A 25101-nucleotide genomic window follows, 5' to 3' on the forward strand; every position below is an offset into this window, starting at 1 on the left:
ATCTTCAAATAATATGCTCCATATGATACCTATGACTGCGCACCCCCCCTCCCCCTCGGCCAATCCTGCGAAGGCGCCTGCATAATAACTTCTACAACCTATAATGTGGTGACCCTAATGTGCGCCTACAAGTATTTTACATTGCAGAAACATCATCGCCGCCGCATCACAGAAATAGTCCAGTCAATCTACGAAAATTTATAGCCGAAACTAGAAGTAAATGCAACAAAAAAATATATTGTTTAGTTATAAGAAAAAAACATTCTAAACAACATCCCAAAACTTCTCCAAAGTTATATTGTGGGAACATCTCGCAGTTTGACGATAAACAATTTCTTTTTTCGGCAATCTTGTATTCTATTGTTATTCATGGCGCACTAACCCGCCGTAAACGCACTCTCGATCGCTCTGCCAGTGCGCCAGTTGAATTTGAGATGTTTCCACAAGAGAACTTTTGGGAAGTCATTAAGGACATGCTACTCTGTCATTTAAGGCCGAACTTATTTGTGTTGCAATTACTTTTAGGTTAAACATTAGATTGACTGAACTAAAAGCCGAGGATTTTTGAATACATCCTCGGGATCCCCAGGATTGTCTGTCTCATCGCTTCACTGGGTCTCGTGGATGCGTAAATACGATCCCCTTTAACTCCTCATTTTTTCCCATTCACTACACTTCCAACCCTTTTCATTTCCCACCCTCCCACATAGATTAATGTGAAGACTCTGATTTCAAGTGCAGGTAAAATGACCCAGCGCTGTTTTAGGAGGTGTACTTAGGATGTGTACTTAGACCCTTAGCGTTGGACACGTAAACACCAGCTCAGTTGTGGCCACACGAAACAAGATACAGTAAAACTCGCATACAAGGGTCTTGTTTTCAATCCACTTCTACTTATAACTCCTGTTAAATTACACTCTTTTTTAAATAAGAACCTTTTGAATAAGAACGTTCAGCCTGAGATTTCACCTAATTTTAAGAACATGCCGAGGCTCAGATAGCAGAATTTTTTTTTAGTCCTGATGCGTTCTAAAATGCAGAATCAAATGTTGCTCATAGTAACAACATCATTATTGCTAACGATTAGTGTAATTCTCTTCCTAATAATTCATTGCGTATTATATTCTTATATACATTAAATTGTAAGAACATCGTTAAGAACACATTCAGCCTTAAATTGCTCCAAAAATAAGAACGACCAAGCCTCAACTGAAAATTAGACGTTCTTATAAACAAAAGTGTAAAACCTATCCTAGATAAGGCTTCATTGGGACTCAAAGTTTCGTAACCCCCTCATTCATGTTTATCAAATAAATTACTAGAAGTATACGATTAAAATGAATCCAGATATAAATGAAGTTTTCAATATTGGCGATCTCTCGAAGATGTAAGCGGTTCAGCTGTTGGAAATCAACGTCAACGACAATAAACGTCCCGTGAAGATAGTGCATAAGAAATCCCTTTTTGTGGTCAGATTTTTATCAGAGAATTTCCTCCCCCCCCCCGGAAAAATTAGGCCCTCCCCCCCAAGAAAAATCCTGGGTACGGACCTAATATTAAATTCCGCATTGTTCCTTTCTTTCGACGCAGACCAGCTTGAATGAGGTTGCCCAGTTGTTGTTTTCCATACCGACACTACACAAGAACACAGAGTATGCAAGAGCTATGTGACCAGTCAACGCGTGAACAAAGGAAATATGTGGGGACCATTCGATGACTTAACGGACCGGTAATTGCACAAAATAAAATGTGAAGATTCAAAAGACACAGCCAGTGGGAAATGTGCTGGCTGGGTACCCGACTTCTGTGACAATTGTTTTGGGGAAACAATAATGGTATGTTCATTCAAGAGGCAAATAAAACGCTTGGACAGCTCTGAAATTGAATCCATCTTACAATGAAAACGGTTCATATTTTTACTAGAACATACAATAATACATGGAAAAATATTATTTCCGCAATAAAAAGGTGTTTCAATATTCAAACGCAAGTCTGGTACACAGTCTTTGACCCCTCTAAACGTTGCTTGCATTTTCTCCTCACATGCGAATGCGCAATGCTATATTTATGCGCCTTTTTTTACCATGCAAGTATGACCATGCAAGTGTAAAGGGACATGATTTCAAGCTATTTGAAGGGGTCAACACAAAGCTGCGATCTTTTTAACGTTATTACCCTACTAGCCTTGCGCGATTACAACTACTTGAGGGTCACAGTACATGGCTCACTGAATAGCCCAGTACGTCCGAACTCGTCCGTGGCCCGGACAGCGAAATGATATTTGTTCCCGGACATGAACTGCGTCAGGGTGCAAGCCATGGGGAGCGGCAGGGCGTTGACCACGCCTATCTTCTTCCACTGGGCTTGTTGACCATTGGGTCCAAGGTCCTGGAGGGCATACAGCTGGTATCTTGTAATGCGGGCGTGGTTAGGTGCCAACTGCATGTTCCACGACAGGACTATCCCGTTAGACACCACAGCTATGGACACGGAAGGGCGTGGTGGGGGGTCCTTTTGCTGGGGTACAGGTGCACCTGAAGGGGGACCCTGGGTAGTCCCATCTGGTGTTTGCATGGATAAGCGTGTCTGGGTTTGTAAGAACTCTGCCTGATGCCGCACGGGAGGAGAAGACCCGGGGACAACCTGCTGGGTAGGGGGGCCCTGGACTTGAGGAGGGCGTGCTACTGCTGCTGTTACTATGGCGGGAGGCCGATACTGGGGTGGGAGCTGTTGTGGTAGAGGTTGTTGGACGGCTTGATGGGGTCTGCCAGTGACGGGGTTGCCTGTTGGTTGTGGTAATCGTTGCTGAGCAGGTATTCCTGTGACCTGATTCGCCGGCTGTGGCTGATGGTGTTGTGGTGCAGCAGCCGTGGGTCGGCTGGTGATCAGGACCCCAGCCGGCTGTTGCTGATGCTGTGCCAGTTGTTGAGCAGGAACAGGTGGTCTCCCTGTGGCTATAGTAGCTGCGTGGCTTCCCACCATAAACCGTGGCTGCCCTTCGGCTGACTGGACTTGGAAGTTCTGTTGCGGTTGTACCTGCACCTGAGAGCTGTTTACATACACCACGTTCTGCTGAGGCGGGCGTACCACCACCATGGTACTCATCTGTCCAGGATTCTGTGGTCTGGCAACTGAACTTCCTGGTGCCCCACTGTTTGGCAGCGCCACGCCTGTACGAATTTGTCCAGGGTACTGCGGAGGGGGTGGTCTCGCCACTTGGACAGCAGTTGGTTGGTACTGTGTTGGAGGGGTTAAGAGCTGGGAGGGCGTGGTCCGTATCTGTGGGGGAGGGGTGTAGGGTACTTGCTGGGGTAGGGGCGCAGGGTTTACCGAGTGCCCTGGGATGCTTGAAGTAGTGGATGTTAGCCGTGTGGTTGATTCGGTCGACGTAGCAGCCAGATGTAATGGCAAAGATGCAGGGTGTTGAGGGGGCTGGGAAACTGATACTGTCCTTGGAGATTTCTAAAAAATATAAATAAACTATCTGAATAAGAAAGATTACATCATAGTGGAACCACCATAATAAGGACATCGTTTGGAACCACAAAACTGTCCTCGTTAACGGGAAGGGGGGAAGGGCGTGGGAAACTTATAGAGCAGGCTAGATTTCAAAGAATTTGCATTCTACGATTCAACCGTAGAACTGCCATTTGATATTTGACAATCCCTGCTTCCATTTCGTTTTAAAAAAAGTATATATAGAACGTTCTTTATACAGACTTTAAAAACTGTATAAATATCCCTTATATAAGTGTTCCTTTAAGAGGTTGTACCTATATAAATGTTATGTTTTGTCATATGTCGTTATGTCCAAGTCAATCTAGGCGACATGTCGAGCGCGTCATGTATAGTGCGACACGTCTCCTAAATGTTTCCTAGTTTAGCCACCGCCAAAAACATATAGTGCGCGACAAATTTTGTAGAGCGCGACACGAAAATGTTTCTCATTTCGGGCTCGGCATGTCGCCTAGTTTAGTAACAGGTAGTCCAAGCTCCTTATTTGTCCCTTTTGATTTTACGGAAAACAAAATTAGTGAAAAATAAAAAAACAACTTGTTGAAAACGAAGTTCGTTTAAAATTTCAAATCGTGAATCTTGAAAAAGGCACTTTTATACGGCCAAAGAACACGCAAAAAGTAAACATAAACACAACACTAGACTACACACGTCTTTTTAATAAGTTGTTTTTTTATTATGCACTAATTTTGTTTTTCGCCCTATGTTACCGTAAAATCAATAGGGGCAAATAAAGAGCTTGGGCTACCTGTGGTTTAGCCAGCCGTTTATGTCGATGTTATGTTGCGGATGTACACACACACGAGAATATAAAACAGCGCGTTTTGTCACCTAAGGAAACATACACTGAATAAAATTGCCTTTGATGTTAAGCATAATTCGCCTTTAGAACAAGAGTCAAATATGAGTCAACGTAGAGTCAACGTATGATATTACAAATAGTATGAAATTACACAGTGTAAACCAAGCCTTCAAATCTAATCTAATCGCAATGTAAACGCGACTTACCAGAACCTCCGTCTGGACGTGCTTTGACGCCTTGTCGGCCTTGCTCTTCTGGTTGTGGAGAAGAAGCTTGACGGCCTTTTCCAGCTTGATTGCATACTCGTGCAGCTCTGTGTTTTCGTCTTCTAGTCGTAGTAGACGCCTCCGCAGCTCACCCTCGGGGTCCTTGCTCTGGTAAGCGCTCTCAATCTGACGGAACTTCTCGTCTATCATCTGCCTTAAGAGCTGCGACGGAACGTTGATTGAGATTTATGCAGATAGTCACTTTATTTAAAATAAAAGACATCCCATGATGTGGGAGGTTATTGACATTATTTATGATTACAGAGCGAGGTTACGGCTACGCTATATAATAACGGTGACCAAATAACGATAGCGGTACGGAACCGGGCACACTACGGTAACAGCGAAGTGTGCAATAACGGTATAGCCTAACTGTAGACGTAGAGGTCTTTCAACGCCTACAGGTAGGTACAGTGAAACCTGGATTTTACGATACTGGATTTTACGATAACCTCGATTTTACGATGGCGTTCCCTTCTTCTGGCGGGAATACAGGGAAGTGTATAAGAATATACCTTGATTTTACGATATTGGATACGACGATATTCTCGATTTTACGATACAAATCTGTTCTCCCGAGCGTAATTTTTGCCTCGATTAAAGGATATTATTGATACTGTCTATCAACATAGAGAGAAAAACTCAAGACAACACACACGTACAGTACAGTTAATCTATTTTTTGACTTCACAGATCTTGTTAAATGCAGATAACAGGTTGATAGAGAGTAACTGAACAGTACGGTTACAATATTATTATTTTGTAAGAGTTGATAATTAACCCGACCTCGCTACAACGATATTTTCAATGGATTTTCCTTTATATCGTAAAATCGAGGACCTCTTTACAACGATACTTCTATTTTACGATACATTTTCTTTCTCACGAGACATAACGGAAAATCCAGGTTCCACTGTACCCCCCCCCCCCCCCCCCTATGCGCAGATCTTTCTGTGTCGCTCGTTTCCTTTGCTCCGCATCAACCTCTGCCATAACAACGGCGCGGGGTTACGGTATAATTACACCTTCACTGTTACGGTTACGGTATAATTACGCCGCCTGTGTAACGGTTACTCCATAATTACGCCGCCTGTGTTACGGTTACGGTTTACGGTATAATTGCGCCGTCTTTGTTACGGTTACGGTATAATTACACCGCCTGTGTTACGGTTACGGTATAATTACGCCACCTGTTTTACGGAGTCTGTGTTACGGAGTTACAGTCAATTGCAACTGTTTATAAATGGTGCGTCCTAATGCAAAACGTGTGGTTTTCTTGGTCACAACTTTAAACTTACGATTTTGAACTCGTCTGAGTTGAAGTTTAGCGGTGCTCGACGACTTTCCGTCTCAATCCGACTGGAGTCAGTACCAGGTTGCGGGACCGTGGTGCGCCCGCCATTAGACTCAGACAGACCAGCGGTATCTTGACTGCTTGTACTCACACCATCGGAGCGAGGCTCGACGGAAGTCTTTTCGTCACCAGCCTCGTTCTCACGCATCTCTGAGTCGCTTCTCTCCAGCCCGCCATCAGAAGTTGAAATTTCAGCGAATACCGGGCTACCTGTGGATGATGGTGCATCAAACCTTGCCAAAAGTTTGGCCGACACTTTCTCTAACGCCATGGTCTTGTTAATCGATTCATCGTCGGGTTGACGGGACTTCGGCGGCGTGGAAAGCATCGTCAAGTCCTCGGGTTTCGGGGAATGGGCTGGGGAAGAGCCGGTAGACGATGTAATGACATCATTGCTTTTTGATACGTCTTCAGATTTTGTAACGTCATCGGTACTTCCATTTGAGATAACGGCGCTGTTTTCACACTTTTGTTTTTCTGCGTCATTTCCAGTGCTCTGTTCGGCGGTGCCTTTGCCGGTTGTTTTGGAAGTTATTCTTCGAAGACGCTCCAACACAATCGGCTTGATCTTTAGGGGACCAAGTTGAGTCGGGGTTTTCTCGTCATTGCCACTATCTTCTCTAGCATCGCTAGAATCCTCTATTTAGATTGATAAAAACACGTTATATAAGTGCAAGAAAATGGAAAAATCCCTTCTAATAAATTTAGCGATTACAGAAACGAAATATACTTATTCCAAATTTCATGTATTGATCACTAGAATCACTAGGATTCCTGTGGTGATACGTCGAGCGGGTCTTTTTCCGCTTTTGGTTGATTAGGGTACTACGTGCGCTCTTATTGGTTGATTAGCGTACTACGTGCGCTCTCATTGGTTGATTAGCGTACTACGTGCGCTCTCACTGGTTGATTAGCGTACTACGTGCGCTCTCATTGGTTGATTAGCGTACTACGTGCGCTCTCATTGGTTGATTAGCGTACTACGTGCGCTCTCATTGGTTGATTAGCGTACTACGTGCGCTCTCATTGGTTGATTAGGGTACTACGTGCGCTCTCATTGGTTGATTAGCGTACTACGCGCACTCTCATTGGTTGATTAGCGCACTACGCACGCTCTCATTGGTTGATTAGCGTATTACATACACTCTCATTGGTTGATTAGCGTACTACACACTTTTATTGGTTAATAAGCGTACTACGCGCGCTCTCATTGGTTGATTAGCGTACTACGTGCGTTCTCATTGGTTGATTAGCGGACTACGTGCGCTCTCATTGGTTGATTAGGGTACTACGTGCGCTCTCATTGTCTGATTAGCGTACTAGGTGCGCTGTCATTGGTTGATTAAACCTCGAGCTTATTTACTCACCCTTGTAATTGTTGACTTCATCGATTTTTCTGTTAAAAAAATAGCAACCATCAAGTCAGTAATCGCACACAATGGCATACGTTTACAATCATAAGTGCAGGTTTGTGTGTGAATACGTTCACTTAAAACGGTTCCATTGGCCACATTTACCCAACACCCCGGTACATGTTTATCCATGTGAAGCAACGTCCGCAAGCAACAACAAATCGTGAGGCTTTTACCTTCGTTTGGCTGGTACAACTTCAGAATCTAGAACATTCCCTTGTACTGAAGCTGTAACAAAAATGTTAAGATCAGGTGCGCATTTCAAAAACATCTCAAACTCTTTCTAATTCTCGGCCACGCGGAGACCAGAAGCGAAAGTACACGCAAAGACGACCGCTTCTGGTCTCCGCGTCGCCCTGGTTCATCAAGGATGTCTTCTTCTCTAAAATGCAACTATTTTTTAATTATTCGGAACTTTAGAATTGGACGTTTTTAAGAAAGGATGTATTGAATTCAACAGTGATTCGATTTGGGAAGGGTTGAATTCGCTTCAATAATGATTTCATAGTCTAAGAAAAAATGCGGATCAATGGATGTTTGTCTTGATATTATCCTGGATAAATACGTACAAAACTTGGGAAAACATTAAATGACTGCGTACACCGTAATTTATAGAAGGTGTGAAAAACCGGTGAAAAACCAATTATTTTTGTCGTTGAGGCAATAATCGAGATTTTACAACTCGATATTACAGTTTCCCCACGTATACAAAACAAATAAAAAACAGTATTTCCCTCTAACCATTCCCCCACGCTCACGGGATCCGGTGCTCATTAGAGAATGACACTCTTCTCGCTTGTGAAACGAAAAATAAAACATCATAGAAATAAAATTCCGCAAAAAGTTAAGAAATGTCAGTAATAGGAGTAATCCATCTTAAAAGACGCCAGCTGCGCTGACGTGGCTACCATAATAGTTTAGAAAGCCAGGAACGATAAAAAAAAATTGACGTGAATTTCACTAGTGTGGAAACTGAAATCTTCAGTGTGAAGCTGAGCATGACGAATTGCAGTAAACTTAAAGTTCATAAACTCTTAACTGTGGTTCTCGCAGTTATCAAAGTTAAGCCGTTGGAAAATGCTTCATATATGCTAGCCATCCGGACGGACAGAGCAAAAAAATGGCAGGTTTTCCCAAAATAAGGTCTGGTTAAGTTTGTTAAGCTTGAATTTTTGCATAGAGGTTCCTTATGTAAACTAACGTATCAAAAAGTATTTTTTTCTAATGGATTCGTCTTCGAGATATGAGGCTTGAAAGGCAATTTTCAAATGTTCAAATTATGAATTCTCCTCGTTTTTACGGAGAAGTTGGGCTTTGATCAGAAATTAAGCCAACTTTGCTCGTAATATCTAAATTTCATATCTTCAAAATTTCTTTAAAATTTGGAATTAAGCTTTTGGTCAGAGGAACTCCTTGTATGCGGGATCTTGAGCTTATATATTGAGAATTGAAAATTTAATGCCATTTTTTTTCCTCTGCCATCCGGACGAATAAAAAATCAACCCAACGTTGAGGTAGCATGTTTTGCGCACTGTGAAGACAGAGTAGTGGCGCTGACGTGTCAAGCGTTGGAGCACTGTGAAGACAGAGCAGTGGCGCTGACGTGTCGAGCTTTTGCGCACTGTGAAGACAGAGTAGTGGCGCTGACGTGTCGAGCTTTTGCGCACTGTGAAGACAGAGCAGTGGCGCTGACGTTTCAAGCTTTTGCGCACTGTGAAGACAGAGTAGTGGCGCTGACGTGTCAAGCTTTTGCGCACTGTGAAGACAGAGCAGTGGCGCTGACGTGTCAAGCTTTTGCGCACTGTGAAGACAGAGCAGTGGCGCTGACGTGTCGAGCTTTTGCGCACTGTGAAGACAGAGTAGTGGCGCTGACGTGTCAAGCGTTGGCCCTAAGTTGGAGCAAAACTACTCTACTCCGGTGTAAAACAACCCATTTCAGCCTTGTGTTGATTAATTCCCTACACAGACCACAGTTAGATTCATAGATTGTCTTTGGACCCTGAATCGTAAATTGGTGTAAATTGGTGACCTGATGAACAATCCTCGATCCCAGTGACTGCTGGCTCTGTTACAGTGGGTTGTCCTCCTGATTTCAGGACATGCGCTAATGAGGAACAAATATTTCGGTACCGAAGGTGTCTTTTCTGTTCTAGACGTCCATGCTACCAAAACAAGTTAGACACGCTACGCGTATCTGCACTCTCGTAACTCGGCTAAGTTTATATATATTGTTTTATAATCAAGGATTTCAATATGCTTTTGTGGTCGGACTTGGGTATAAACTGTAGTCGGACGAAGGTATAAACTTTTATCATCAATACTTCTTTTGAAAATAAAGAAATAAAAAAAAGGGAATAAATGGCAATTCGCAGAGAGATATATTGCGAATGATTTCATACTAATTTTTGTATTAACACGGAGACACGTTTTCAAGTCACGGATTTCGTATATCGGCAATACGCGGAAAGATTAAAGTTGTATTCAGCGTTATATTTATTTCCCTAATAGCAGAAGACCCTTTTCTTTGTATTTCGCAGGGCCAATTGAACTGGATTTCGTATCGCTTTCCTAGACGGTCAGTATATTATTACGTTTGTTACGGAGTTCCGTGATTCTAAGATTTTCAGTAAGAGGAGCCATACCGCTAGCAGAGTTTTTCTACTGTTTGTTTTTATCAGTTCACTTATCCCTGTCGAGTCTCTTTAGGAGAAACGGACACAAACAAACCGGAACGCGAAAGAAATGAAACGCGACAATAATGGGTGAACTGTTAGAAACAAACGTGAAGAAAGCTCTGTTAGCAGGTAGAGAAACCATTACCATTATTTGGAAATGTGCCAATTCTCAGATGCTACCCATTTCTATGATACTTTTGTGAATAACCAGTACTAGGGCTGATCAAAAAACCTCGCTATTATCGTATTCCATTAATTATTTTCACCGTTTTAGGGGGAGGGGGTTTTAATGTAACCTCTGAGCTTAACTATAATATAAACTCTGAGTTTAGCAATCCAGCATCGATTATGATTAGCCCAGCTACCATCATATCATCTCTCGTGTATCGTGGCTTTTATTTCCAGAGCAGCATTGATCGATTTGTTGACACAAGTATCTTGTTATATAAAATAGTTCACGCACGATAAGCTTTTTGGTCTGAGAATTTGGTCACGGAAAACATTTTTCATTTTTTTGACGTATATTATGGCACCCAATATTTTACCAAATTAAAAATAAATCGACGAACGTGAGTCTTGCAATGATATCTCAGTCGTAAATATAGTATGGACATGACAGATTGCAGCCGCCTCGCTTTCAGATAATTTGCATAACAAAAGAGCTATTGAGTAATTTATTCAAGTCATGTGCCAAAAACCAAGATGGCGCCTATAAACACAAGGCGTGCAGTGCCTAGAAAGTAGGCTTCCACGTGAAAGTACTTCTATTAGACAGGCAAGATGGATGATAATATTATATATACGAACACTTTCAGTCATTAAACTAACAGGATGGTCCAGCGAGCAGAGAAACCTAACAAAATCATTATTAAATGTTTGTGGATGTTCGATCTGCAAATAATAATTTACCTTGCCTAACTGTATGCTCTTAAATAGTTCAAAATACTAGCCCTGACGCTGACTCAGCCTAGCTATAGACCCAAGACATCTACTTGAACCGTTTAAAAACAACAAGGAGTTTTTACAGTGATATAAAGCCACGTTTCTATAATGAAGCAAAGTGATGTAGTGACGAGATACGAGTAGAGATTCTATCACGGAATGTAAAAACTTACCTTCCATTATTCTTGCTTGAAAAAAAAACTTTATAAACTAAAAATACATCAATCTTAATTCATGACTTTCTCTTATTGATGCTTCACTGCTCACAGCAAATGATGCGAGACGTTCTTCGGAACTACGCCGGTTTTTATCGAACGTGTGCCGAAGCCTTGCAGATTTCCGGACGACGTTTGTTATTTGCCGCCTATTGATAGGGTGGAAGAGTTGACTATAACCAGACAGCAAGCAGAGGCGGTTAAAAATGACTTCTTCGCTGGATAGATTATCTTGGAAACGAGAAGTACGTGCAAACTTGTTTGAAATTTACCTGGTCACGTGAATAACTCCGCAGCGCAACGATTGGTTGAAAGGTGCCACGTGATGTTAATCCGTCAATGACAGTCATATTCCACTCCCATTCTTAGCTGAACCAGGCCTTTTAATATTGCAGTACAAAGGCTATTTGAAGTAGGCTATTTGTGAAATACAAGGGGAAAATGTAAGGAATCTTAGTGGTTTATTGCATGATTTATCGTTTATCTATAAGTAGAGTCTTCAATTATAAGTGCCGTTACTTTTTCCAAACTTTCTTTTTGTTATCATCCGAATACTTGCCTAAACGAGACTCGGACATTGCTCGCATGACTGAGGCTGGCTGTATTCAAATCAAATTACCTAACATACTATAGTTTGGGGGATCGTATATAACGGGTAAAGCGCAGGTCCAAAAAAAACCTCGTTTATGCCCCTTGTTCCAATGAGTTTTTATGACAGTAAAAACATCAAACAACTACAACTTCGGACTGTAACTTTGTTCTTGTCGATTCTTTATATAAATTTGTTTCGCGTTGCCAGATCTGGCGGCTGATTCGTGAACTTTAAGACTCGCGAAAATAATAAAGACCGCGAACTTTGATCTCGCGAAATTTGATGGATATAGAAAAATCGTTGAAGGTTCTATTAAAATCTTTTAGTAAGGACATGTAACGGTACTAGATAATGGCTCGAAAGTACAACACTGTCCACATCACTGTTAAACTGACATTTGAGGCTATTGGCGGCTGATTCGTGAACTTTAAGACTCGCGAAAATAATAAAGACCGCGAACTTTTATCTCGCGAAATTTAATGGATATAGAAAAATCGTTGAAGGTTTTATTAAAATCTTTTAGTAAGGACATGTAACGGTACTAGATAATGGCTCGAGAGTACAACACTGTTAAACTGACATTTGAGGCTATTCCAATTCAGCTTCAAAGTCAGCGTGTCTGTTGGTTTTGTTTCAATAATATTGGTCTTTCAAATGGAATAAGAAATGAAAAGTCATTTTTATTATATTGCGTACTTTCACAAGTCACTATTACTGTCGAATCCGTTGTGTCGCGACGCCGAATTTTCAAAACATCGATTTGTTTTTGTCTTTTGGCATGTGCTGTTCCGTCAGTCAAACTATTCTAAGCCAATCAGATTCTTGCCTTCTCTCGCCTAGTGCAGTTGCCTGGCTTTCTGTCGCGACATTGTCTGGATTTCGTCCAGAGGGAAGCCAGGGACGTGCACAAAGCGACACTGATTTGCTCAGAATGGTTTTACTGACGGAACAGAAAACCAAAACAAATCGTGTTTAAAAAAACGCGGGTCGCGATACAATGGATTCGACAGTAAAACTCGGCCATTTTAGGAGAAACAAAATTACGGTGCCCAAATCCAATTATGCAAACATGCTTGTTTTTTGTGTGTGATCTACTGTTTATCTTGTGGTTAGCTAAAAACCCTTTATAACTCTCCAAAAATCGTTTCCCTCGTCATGTTTTTGATTTATTAAACATAAAATAAAATGTTCGCTATAAACAATGCTGCGTTGTCTTTTAGTCGACCCCGTATAATTTCCACACATCTCCCTTTTAGTGGTCCTTCTTCTCCCAAAACCCTTCCTTTTCTAATACAATACTCGTAATATTTGAACCAAGACTCTTTCTCGCCCATCAATTAGGGTATGTTGCCTACGCAAATTTGGACCATATAGACAAAACTGTTAATAGTGCTATAAGGAAAACAGATATATTTACCAGTGATGACAACTAGTAACAATTAGTTCCTCATGGGTAAAGCTATACAAAGATAAAGACGCTACCCTTATAACTCGGCATACGGTCGGCTCTATCACTCTCGATCAACAATGGTGCGTTGTCTTTTATTTTCGACCCGGTATTATTTCCACAAAACTCTCTTGTGTTGGTCCTTCCTTTCTCCTTTAGCACGATATTATTGAAACAAGACTCTTCCTCTCCCATCAAATAGGAATCAGCAGATCCGCCACTATTAAATGACTCAACAATAGCACCTACACTCTATAGGTCCTAGTAACCGGTTTATGGAACTTGTACACAGTTCTTGAAGCTTCAGTCACTCTGTAGTCCCTCTACGGGTGACCCCCCTCTAGTGAGCTATCCTTTGCAGTACGGTACAAAGCCTCGCCGTTTGAAAAGCCCCAGTGTTTAAGAGGTTCTTAGAATATCCTTCTCAGTCCCTCCTCCATCGGAGTGCTCGGGGTCTATGAAAACCTTCCCGTTTCTCTCTATCTCTGTCAAGTGCTCGGTAAAATGATGTCCCTTGGCTCTTGTCAATAAATGCTCTATCTTCTTCCGTTTTATATGTGATCTTTCAGTGTTAGACTCCGAGTCAAGGAGATCGATCCCCTCTTCAGTGTCTTCCCCCATCTTGATTTTTGTCACCTTCGAGGGTATCAAGTTAAAGGCTTCAATCTCTTCGAAGACTCCTTGGAACTTATACTTCTAACCTGACAATAGCATTCTTCAGTCATTTTCTTGAGGTTCGCCACCACAATTCTTCACAAGTTCTTTTGGATCCCCCTCGCTTAGGACTCGAATATTATTGGACGATTGAAATGCTGCAGCTGATAGGTGCATGGCGAGGCCCAAATGACATCTTCTCTGTACTGGCAGGGAGGTTATCGGGGGCAAACATGCACGCGAAACCATATGTTGATCGGTATGCGAAGTACCTTACTTGTGCAGGGACGTTGATCCCTTCTTCCTCAAGGAAGTCCAGCACTGACGTAGGTGTGGTGTAACAACTCCCAAGGAATACATACCGCACTTTAGCGTAAAATGTCCGTTCACGTCTGTTCAAGCTAAACCCACTCTTCCATAGTTTCCCGCAACACGAGTATAAGACTTGGCATATTCGCTCATATCGTTGACATAGGGAAAGTTGTTGTTGAATAAGTTTAAAACCATGGTGGACTCGTGATGTTTTAGAGAGCCTTGAACCATACGAGCTAAAATAATAGGAGGGTATCTGTGTCTCTGACAGTCTCTTTCACTTTTGCTGGCTTTAGAGTGTACACAGTAATGTTTACCTTGAACAGTTTTTCTATCTGAGGGAGATCCTCCAAGGTGGACCCCTGAAGGGGTAAAACGGGAGCCGGGATGCGCCTTATTTTGGGCCGGGAAAACGGGATAAGGGTTACCGGGAACCGGAATCAACATGCTTCAACGGGAACGGAGAAAACGTTGTTAATCGTTGTTGATAGTTGTTCGCATTTTAAAACCTTTTTAATAGCACCAAACCTCAAACCTTGCTGCTACTCATGGGACGTCACTTCCTAAGACTCCTAACCCTTCTAAATTAAGGCTCTCTTTTCAGCCTTTCCCCCCCCCTTCCCTGTACAATATACAGTATAGCCACCGGGACTTTGCGAGAATAACGGCGGGATTTGCACCCCCCCCCCCTTCCCCTCCAGGACCCTGCTCTAAAGTTAAGAGGGCTGACATCGTGGTCAGCACGCACAGTACTCTTCAAAGTAGAACTTCTGCGCCATGGTGGGTTGCTAGGCAACGAATTATATACACCTGTTGTCTGGGTACAGGGAACCATCTTTGGGGTCTTTGTGTAGTGGGGCAAGACCTCGGTTCCTAGGAAATAATGGTGGGAGATCTTGCCTTGACCTAATGGGATAGGGGGAGCTTGTATACATAGAACACCATGATAGTGACACTGCCCAGGACCCACTTCGAATTCGCCTCCGTGTTTGAACTAGCCTCGTTCCCTGGCTTATATTGGCTGAGCGGCTTAACTCACCTTAAAGCCTGGCAAAACATAACTCGAGATCGGCAAATCGATGTGTCTGTCGGCTTGTATGGAGCTGGGTTGAGTTTTCTATGTCATAATAAGGGAAACTGCTATCCGAGCGTTTCAGCATAAAATCAGTCAAGAAAAGCAGGTCAGTACACAGCGGGGGGTGCGAACGCACCCCCTTACACACACAACGGCCGAAAGTTCACTTTTGGCTCTCAATAGACGTGCTATTTGTAGAAAAAACTTGAAAATCATAAGCTAGATCACCCGGGTATGTAGCCAAATCCGACAATAAACGTCCCGTGGAGATACTGCAAAGGCATACAAAAATCCCTTTTTGTTCTTTCGGAGTTGGTTAGATTTTGATCAGAGAACTCCCTCCTCCCCCCCTCCCCCCGTTTTAAAAACGCGGGTCGCGATACAATGGATTCGACAGTAAAACTCGGCCATTTTAGGAGAAACAAAATTACGGTGCCCAAATCCAATTATGCAAACATGCTTGTTTTTTTTTTTTTTGTGTGATCTACTGTTTATCTTGTGGTTAGCTAAAAACCCTTTATAACTCTCCAAAAATCGTTTCCCATGTTTTTGATTTATTAAACATAAAATAAAATAAAATGTTCGCTATAAACAATGCTGCGTTGTCTTTTAGTCGACCCCGTATAATTTCCATACATCTTCCTTTTAGTGGTCCTTCTTCTCTCAAACCCCCTCCTTTTCTAATACAATACTCGTAATATTTGAACCAAGGCTCTTTCTCGCCCATCAATTAGGGTATGTTGCCTACGCAAATTTGGACCATATAGACAAAAATGTTAATAGTGCTATAGTAGGAAAACAGATATATTTACCAGTGATGACAACTAGTAACAATTAGTTCCTCATGGGTAAAGCTATACAAAGATAAAGACGCTACCCTTATAACCCGGCATACGGTCGGCTCATATCACTCTCGATCAACAATGGTGCGTTGTCTTTTATTTTCGACCCGGTATTATTTCCACAAAACTCTCTTGTGTTGGTCCTTCCTTTCTCCTTTAGCACGATATTATTGAAACAAGACTCTTCCTCTCCCATCAAATAGGAATCAGCAGATCCGCCACTATTAAATGACTCAACAATAGCACCTACACTCTATAGGTCCTAGTAACCGGTTTATGGAACTTGCACACAGTTCTTGAAGCTTCAGTCACTCTGTAGTCCCTCTACGTGTGACCCCCCTCTAGTGAGCTATCCTTTGCAGTACGGTACAAAGCCTCGCCGTTTGAAAAGCCACAGTGTTTAAGGGGTACTTAGTATATCCTTCTCAGTCCCTCCTCCATCGGAGTGCTCGGGGTCGATGAAAACCTTCCCGTTTCTATCTATCTCTGGCAAGTGCTCGGTAAAATGATGTCCCTTGGCTCTTGTCAATAAATGCTCTATCTTCCGTTTTAGATGTGATCTTTCAGTGTTAGACTCCGAGTCAAGGAGATCGATCCCCTCTTCAGTGTCTTCCCCCATCTTGATTTTTGTCACCTTCGAGGGTATCAAGTTAAAGGCTTCAATCTCTTCGAAGACTCCTTGGAACTTATACTTCTAACCTGACAATAGCATTCTTCAGTCATTTTCTTGAGGTTCGCCACCACAATTCTCCACAAGTTCTTTTGGATCCCCCTCGCTTAGGACTCGAATATTATTGGACGATTGAAATGCTACAGCTGATAGGTGCATGGCGAGGCTCAAATGACATCTTCTCTGTACTGGCAGGGAGGTTATCGGGGGCAAACATGCACGCGAAATCATATGTTGATCGGTATGCGAAGTACCTTACTTGTGCAGGGACGTTGATCCCTTCTTCCTCAAGGAAGTCCAGCACTGACGTAGGTGTGGTGTAACAACTCCCAAAGAATACATACCGCACTTTAGCGTAACATGTCCGTTCACGTCTGTTCAAGCTAAACCCACTCTTCCATAGTTTCCCGCAACACGAGTATAAGACTTGGCATATTCGCTCATATCGTTGACATAGGGAAAGTTGTTGTTGAATAAGTTTAAAACCATGGTGGACTCGTGATGTTTTAGAGAGCCTTGAGCCATACGAGCTAAAATAATAGAAGGGGTATCTGTGTCTCTGACAGTCTCTTTCACTTTTGCTGGCTTTAGAGTGTACACAGTAATGTTTACCTTGAACAGTTTTTCTATCTGAGGGAGATCCTCCAAGGTGGACCCCTGAAGGGGTAAAACGGGAGCCGGGATGCGCCTTATTTTGGGCCGGGAAAACGGGATAAGGGTTACCGGGAACGGGATTTGTCCACCGGGAACGGGAATCAACATGCTTCAACGGGAACGGAGAAAACGTTGTTAATCGTTGTTGATAGTTGTTCGCATTTTAAAACCTTTTTAATAGCACCAAACCTCAAACCTTGCTGCTACTCATGGGACGTCACTTCCTAAGACTCCTAACCCTTCTAAATTAAGGCTCTCTTTTCAGCCTTTCCCCCTCCCTTCCCTGTACAATATACAGTATAGCCACCGGGACTTTGCGAGAATAACGGCGGGATTTGCACCCCCCCCCCCCCTTCCCCTCCAGGACCCTGCTCTAAAGTTAAGAGGGCTGACATCGTGGTCAGCACGCACAGTACTCTTCAAAGTAGAACTTCTGCGCCATGGTGGGTTGCTAGGCAACGAATTATATACACCTGTTGTCTGGGTACAGGGAACCATCTTTGGGGTCTTTGTGTAGTGGGGCAAGACCTCGGTTCCTAGGAAATAATGGTGGGAGATCTTGCCTTGACCTAATGGGATAGGGGGAGCTTGTATACATAGAACACCATGATAGTGACACTGCCCAGGACCCATTTCGAATTCGCCCCCGTGTTTGAACTAGCCTCGTTCCCTGGCTTCTATTGGCTGAGCGGCTTAACTCACCTTAAAGCCTGGCAAAACATAACTCGAGATCGGCAAATCGATGTGTCTGTCGGCTTGTATGGAGCTGGGTTGAGTTTTCTATGGCATAATAAGGGAAACTGCTATCCGAGCGTTTCAGCATAAAATCAGTCAAGAAAAGCAGGTCAGTACACAGCGGGGTGCAGGGGGTGCGATCGCACCCCCTCACACACACAACGGCCGAAAGTTCACTTTTGGCTCTCAATAGACGTGCTATTTGTAGAAAAAACTTAAAAATCATAAGCTAGATCACCCTGGTATGTAGCCAAATCCGACAATAAACGTCCCGTGGAGATACTGCAAAGGCATACAAAAATCCCTTTTTGTTCTTTCGGAGTGGTTAGATTTTTATTAAAGAACTCCCTCCTCCTCCTCCACCCCTCCCCCACCCCCCCCCCCCCCCCCCACCCCGGTCAACGTTAGGTCAACGTTTTTCGGATTTCGAACCCCCCAAGAAAAATCCTGGGTACAGGGCCTGTAAAGCACGAATTCACACATATTTCACAGCTACTGAGATTATTTACTTCAACTGTGCCTGGTTTTGGTAGATGCTCAAGGAACACACACGAAGTTTACTCGTGAAATATTTGTTGTTCGCCGCCAAAGCTAGATTTGTCTTAAATAGAAAGAGCGGTCTAATAATAGTTTAGAGTATTTGTTTACACCAATCTGAAGATAGTATTCGAATTCTACAGTTAAAGTAGCGATTTTCGCCTTAAGTCCTAAAATAAGTCCTAATAGTGTTTTGCTAAGCGTTGCGGACAGCTAATCGCAGAGAAGATTTGACAACAGAGGGCTGTCACGGACGCCTGGAAACGAGTCTATGTTTCAACCATTTTTGCTTGTCGATGCTGTATTTGCCATCGATGGACTATCCAGTAAGTTCTCGTTATTTAAAGAGGGGGGTGGAAATACTGAATTGCACCAGTGTCGTTGTGCCGAAGGAAAAGCCCAAATGCAACTTAACCTTGGAAACCCAGAACTGCTCGTGAAATATCATAGAAAGGTACTCGTGTATATCAGAGCTAGATACTGTCGGTGATCTTAATCGAAAATTGTATCAATCCACAAAAGGTTCCAATGGCTATGTCTTGTGCGAACCCTCCCCCAGTACCTCGGGTCTTCAAGGGAAACATTGTCTGGATCTATTGGTTCTTGGGGAAGGGGAGATAGGGGGAATCGTAGCTTTAGCTCTACCTTTCCTTCACCCCTCCCTTCTCCCGTCATCCCCAACTACCCCTCCACCCTGTTGAACACTAGTACCCTCAGGAAGCCTACCAGAGAAGGTGGAGGTATGGTGATAGTGATGGCGATGGCGATGGCAATGGCGATGGCGATGTGATGGTGGCGGTCAGGCGGTGGCGGTGACGGTGGTGGTGGCGGTGACGGTGATGTTAGATGAGGACCGTCTGGGGGTGTTTCTGCAGACAGTGGGCTCTTAGCAACTTTCCACTATGCAACACCAGACCACACCGCAGGAAACTGTCCCCCCTCTGGCTTTATGTCCAGCCTCATGCCGCCTCACGTCCTAACTTGAACTTTTTTTCACAAATGGGACAGGGGTGATGCCTCTCAGTGCCATGCACCTCTCTCATGTGGCGGACCATCCTCTGTACTTTACTGCCACATTTGGGACACAGCTTCTGTAAAACAATGAGCACCACTTGAGAAATGTAGCCTAAAGGTCTTATCACAGATATAATCAATAAACACACACTGTGAGGCTGGCAGCCGCCCCCAATCTGGATAACTGGGTCAGTTGATGTAGAGGGCTTTGGGATGGAATAGGTCCACATGGTAAGAAAAAAAAAACATAACGCTGATACACCCCCACACGACCCACTATACACGTAAACAAAAACAATCATACAATTTACTTAACACTGCATGGTATAATTACCACTACACCAACCTCACTGGAAACCACCCACTGCAGCTTCGGCCTTTGGTTCTTTTTGTCAGACTATAAACACAGGACACAAACATTTAGTCCAAATAAAAGATAAAAGGTGGTTAGCAAGATGTGTTACATGTGCAAGGTGTTACCCCATTGCCTGTCTCATGGTAACTTCCCCCATTGCCTGCCTCATGGTAACTTACCCCATTGCCTGCCTCATGGTAACTTCCCCCATTGCCTGTCTCATGGTAACTTACCCCATTGCCTGTCTCATGGTAACTTACCCCATTGCCTGCCTCATGGTAACTTCCCACATTGCCTGCCTCATGGTAACTTCCCCCATTGCCTGCCTCATGGTAACTTCCCCCATTGCCTGTCTCATGGTAACTTACCCCATTGCCTGTCTCATGGTAACTTCCCCCATTGCCTGTCTCATGGTAACTTCCCACATTGCCTGCCTCATGGTAACTTCCCCCATTGCCTGTCTCATGGTAACTTCCCCCATTGCCTGTCTCATGGTAACTTTCCCCATTGCCTGTCTCATGGTAACTTCCCCCATTGCCTGCCTCATGGTAACTTCCCCCATTGCCTGCCTCATGGTAACTTCCCACATTGCCTGCCTCATGGTAACTTTCCCCATTGCCTGTCTCATGGTAACTTCCCACATTGCCTGTCTCATGGTAACTTCCCCCATTGCCTGCCTCATGGTAACTTCCCCCATTGCCTGTCTCATGGTAACTTCCCCCATTGCCTGCCTCATGGTAACTTCCCCCATTGCCTGCCTCATGGTAACTTCCCCCATTGCCTGCCTCATGGTAACTTACCCCATTGCCTGCCTCATGGTAACTTCCCCCATTGCCTGCCTCATGGTAACTTCCCCCATTGCCTGCCTCATGGTAACTTACCCCATTGCCTGCCTCATGGTAACTTACCCCATTGCCTGCCTCATGGTAACTTCCCCCATTGCCTGTCTCATGGTAACTTCCCCCATTGCCTGTCTCATGGTAACTTCCCCCATTGCCTGCCTCATGGTAACTTCCCCCATTGCCTGCCTCATGGTAACTTCCCCCATTGCCTGTCTCATGGTAACTTCCCCCATTGCCTGTCTCATGGTAACTTCCCCCATTGCCTGTCTCATGGTAACTTCCCCCATTGCCTGCCTCATGGTAACTTCCCCCATTGCCTGCCTCATGGTAACTTACCCCATTGCCTGCCTCATGGCAACTTCCCCCATTGCCTGTCTCATGGTAACTTCCCCCATTGCCTGTCTCATGGTAACTTCCCCCATTGCCTGCCTCATGGTAACTTACCCCATTGCCTGCCTCATGGTAACTTACCCCATTGCCTGCCTCATGGTAACTTCCCCCATTGCCTGCCTCATGGTAACTTCCCCCATTGCCTGTCTCATGGCAACTTCCCCCATTGCCTGTCTCATGGCAACTTCCCCCATTGCCTGCCTCATGGTAACTTCCCCCATTGCCTGCCTCATGGTAACTTCCCCCATTGCCTGCCTCATGGTAACTTCCCCCATTGCCTGTCTCATGGTAACTTCCCCCATTGCCTGTCTCATGGTAACTTCCCCCATTGCCTGCCTCATGGTAACTTACCCCATTGCCTGTCTCATGGTAACTTCCCCCATTGCCTGTCTCATGGTAACTTCCCCCATTGCCTGCCTCATGGTAACTTCCCCCATTGCCTGCCTCATGGCAACTTCCCCCATTGCCTGTCTCATGGCAACTTCCCCCATTGCCTGCCTCATGGTAACTTCCCCCATTGCCTGCCTCATGGTAACTTTCCCCATTGCCTGTCTCATGGTAACTTCCCCCATTGCCTGCCTCATGGTAACTTACCCCATTGCCTGCCTCATGGTAACTTTTCTTTCGTGATCCCTCCCTCTATAGGTAAGAGTCAATAGTAAGCAGAGGGTCAACGAATCCCTAAAATTAACAAACAGGATGATACCCTGATTCGGGTACGCCTTCCCTTCTTGTTTATTTACTTATTTTTTTTTATTGTTACTTGTTTATTGTTTTTTTTAATTGTTAAACAGACAAAACTCGCTTTGACAGCAGATACCTACCTCATTCTCTAATTAATAAGTAAGGCATCCTCCCAAATTGATCCTAATAGATAAAACAAGGCATCTCTAAGACAAGCACTTAGAAAACACACGCACTTCTATAAGACAGAGATGATAAACGAAAGTAAACAAAATAGGATACGGCATTCGGGTATCTATTTCTACAGCTTTGCTATAGCAAAAATACATACCTCTTCCTAGAGGCTTGCAAACACCATGTCAAATAGGGGAGGTGACACCCCTAATTCTTGACCCTAAAAGATAGAATAAAAAAATCGTAATGCGTGAACAAGAAAAAAACGAACAAAACACTGTATACGTATCGCTTTACTAATCGTAGAGCTCACTTCAAACGAAGGGCACTAAAAAAGTTGTTGATCTTCTAGCAATGAGGTCTGGAGACAGTATGAAATAAAAATGACAAAAAAATTGTCAATCGCAGCCACTTTACAAAAACGAAATCGGTTTGAAGAATGAGAACTCAACGTGTTCTACACAAAACAAGTTTTCACATACATTTGTACTTTCCGACTCCCCCGATCCAGTCTCATCAAAATAACCCTCAAATGACTAAGCAAAATCAAATCAAGTAAAGTAGGGTTACATTCATGATAAAATAGTCACAAAGCCATAAATAGAATAAGATGTCACCCCTGGAAAATATTAGCACTTTCCCATTGATTTGAACCAAAACAGCACATTTTCCTCTTGGATTTATTTTCTTCTTATTACATGTTTTTTTTGCAAAATAATTATTCCTGGTAAATATTCAACCATTATATCTAAAAGAAGTGGAATGAAACTAAAGTAAGGCACCTATTATGTACCATACGTTAAAAATGGTGGTAAAATATGACTGGTATACAACTATTTTTTGTCAAATTAAGTATGGTCAAAAATTTTTAGCCAACCCAGCTGATTTTCATGGCTTAGGCCTTTTTTTGCCAGGGAAAAGTGGTCAGAAATTTCTAGCCAACACAGCTGATTTTCATGGTTTTAGGCCTTTTATTTTGCCAAGGAAAAGTGGTCAGAAATTTCTAGCCAACCCAGCTGATTTTCATGGCTTAGGCCTCTTTTTTGCCAAGGAAAAGTAGTCAGAAATGTCTAGCCAACCTAGCTGATTTTTATGGCTTAGGCCTTTTTTTTTTTTGCAAAGGAAAAGTGGTCAGAAATTTCTAGCCAACCCAGCTGATTTTCATGGCTTTAGGCCTTTTCTTTGCCAAGGAAAAGTGGTCAAAAATTTCTAGCCAACCTAGCTGATTTTCATGGCTTAGGCCTCTTTTTTTGCCAAAAAAAAGTGGTCAGAAATTTCTAGCCAACCTAAATGATTTTTATGGCTTAGGCCTTTTATTGCCAAGGAAAAGTGGTCACAGATTTCTAGCCAACCCAGCTGATTTCCATGGCTTTAGGCCTTTTTTTGCCAAGGAAAAGTGGTCAGAAATTTCTAGCCCACCTATCGCTGATATTCATGGCTTAGGCCATTTTTTGCCAAGGAAAAGTGGTCAGAAATTTCTAGCCAACCCAGCTGATTTTCATGGCTTTAGCCTTTTTTTTGCCAAGGAAAAGTGGTCAGAAATTTCTAGCCAACCTAGCTGATATTCATGGCTTAGGCAATTTTTTGCCAAGGAAAAGTGTTAATACAAAGGATGGTTTAACCGCGCGGTACTGGCAACCCGAAATGCAACTCGGATCACCGTGTTGCTATCATATACTGTTGTATCAGAGTTCGCACGGTGCGGATTTGCGGGCATGTGCTATTTAACGCTATAAAAGGGAAAGCTCCTCCCATCCCCGGGCTCGAATTTGCAATTATAATCAGAACACTGCCAATTTTTGGTGCAAAATTTTGAATTTCGCGCTATCCATAGTCTAGCGCATCTGCATATAATCGCGCTGTTATGAAAATGGTTATATTTTAGAGCGCACATAGCTTGGTATAACTTGGTATAACAATTTACGATAAATAAATGTCTAGGAATGATATTTGTTGGTTTAGAATATGAAATTTGAATTTAGCGCTCAGAGCGATCCTTCCTTAGACAAATAAAGCATTTTTACCTTGGCAGCCAGGGGTAGCTTGTGATGAGTTAACCCGAACACAGTACTCGCATTTATTTATTTATTTAATTTTCATTCCTATTATTATTATATATCTTTTTTATTTGTCCAGTCCAGGTTAGCTAGTTATTTCTTAGTGTAGCGGAACGTAACCTTGTGTTTAAAACTTCATTTTTTATGATAATAAACAGAACTCATTTGAATGTGTTAAAGCTGCCACTGCTCGTTCTCGCATAACAAATTCGTGGGGTGATTGTATGCTTGATCGTCCATGCATTGCAGCGTTCATTGTTTTATTTCACATTTTTTTCTCAATGACACATGAATGCATGTGAACCGTTCAGCTTTTAAGAAGAAAGGGAAGATTAATTCATTGTCAATTTTTATCCTTGTCAGTAAATGCCAACACGTGTTTTGTGTGCATTTTTTTGCTTTTATAATGCAACGTTCATAGAGAACACGAGGCGTTTTTTCTTAGACTCGATGGTGAGCTAGTCAACATGTTCGAGTCCGCTATCCACACTTACCCTATACCGCCCGAATCCTCTCTCTGTCTTATTTAAACACAGGCATCTCCCCACCTCCTCTGCCGTCTCTTCTAGCTCAGACATTTATAACTGCATTCAATCATTGAATTGAAAACTGTGCTGATCATAAACTCCAACATACTTTAGCAAGCTGGTCGATTTCTACTTTCTCCTGTCCAAATTCTCCAGAAATTAGAAGTGTAAATGACACTGAACCACTTATACTCCAACTAAAACACCTAACTAAATTTAAACTGAAAGTTTAACTGCGAGAGTCTAACAAAAGATTTGTATTAAAAGCGCACCGATGGAGCTTGTAAACATAAGTAAATAAAGATTACTCTGAATTATTATATAAAAGACTTTAAGGCCGGCGGTCTTTTACAGCTGA

At 43.0% G+C, this 25101-nt stretch overlaps 1 protein-coding gene and 1 long non-coding RNA gene across 4 annotated transcripts; both read right to left on the minus strand.

The window, feature by feature from the left end:
• Nucleotides 1-1876: 1876 nt before the first annotated feature.
• LOC5516894 (activating transcription factor 7-interacting protein 1) lies at nucleotides 1877-11452 on the minus strand. 2 transcript variants are annotated; one of them, XR_007305273.1, is made up of 7 exons: nucleotides 11141-11452; nucleotides 7527-7578; nucleotides 7306-7334; nucleotides 5883-6577; nucleotides 4525-4746; nucleotides 2096-3462; nucleotides 1877-2059 (listed from the first exon to the last, which is right to left on the minus strand). XR_007305273.1 is itself a non-coding variant. In XM_032386897.2 (6 exons), the coding sequence occupies exons 1-6, from the start codon at nucleotides 11145-11147 to the stop codon at nucleotides 2200-2202; spliced, it is 2268 nt and encodes a 755-aa protein (XP_032242788.2). In that variant the 5' UTR covers nucleotides 11148-11452; the 3' UTR covers nucleotides 1877-2199. The 2 variants fall into 2 exon arrangements, 1 of the variants encoding a protein (XP_032242788.2); XM_032386897.2 differs by having other exon boundaries at nucleotides 1877-3462.
• An 8244-nt stretch (nucleotides 11453-19696) lies between these two features.
• LOC116620878 lies at nucleotides 19697-24964 on the minus strand. 2 transcript variants are annotated; one of them, XR_007305224.1, is made up of 6 exons: nucleotides 24711-24964; nucleotides 22317-22379; nucleotides 22126-22168; nucleotides 21896-21940; nucleotides 20061-20111; nucleotides 19697-19791 (listed from the first exon to the last, which is right to left on the minus strand). It is a non-coding gene; the product is annotated as an uncharacterized LOC116620878 (long non-coding RNA). The 2 variants fall into 2 exon arrangements; XR_004297272.2 differs by lacking the exon at nucleotides 21896-21940.
• Nucleotides 24965-25101: the final 137 nt, after the last annotated feature.

This window comes from Nematostella vectensis, chromosome 12 (assembly GCF_932526225.1).
Source record: "Nematostella vectensis chromosome 12, jaNemVect1.1, whole genome shotgun sequence".
Lineage (NCBI taxonomy): Eukaryota > Metazoa > Cnidaria > Anthozoa > Actiniaria > Edwardsiidae > Nematostella > Nematostella vectensis.

Coding starts and splice junctions, on each gene's coding strand:
- LOC5516894 (XM_032386897.2), bottom strand. Junction 6,578..7,305: donor TGAAGTCAACAATTACAAGG/GTGAGTAAATAA, acceptor CAATCTAAATAG/AGGATTCTAGCGATGCTAGA. Junction 3,463..4,524: donor ACGTCCAGACGGAGGTTCTG/GTAAGTCGCGTT, acceptor TATATTTTTTAG/AAATCTCCAAGGACAGTATC.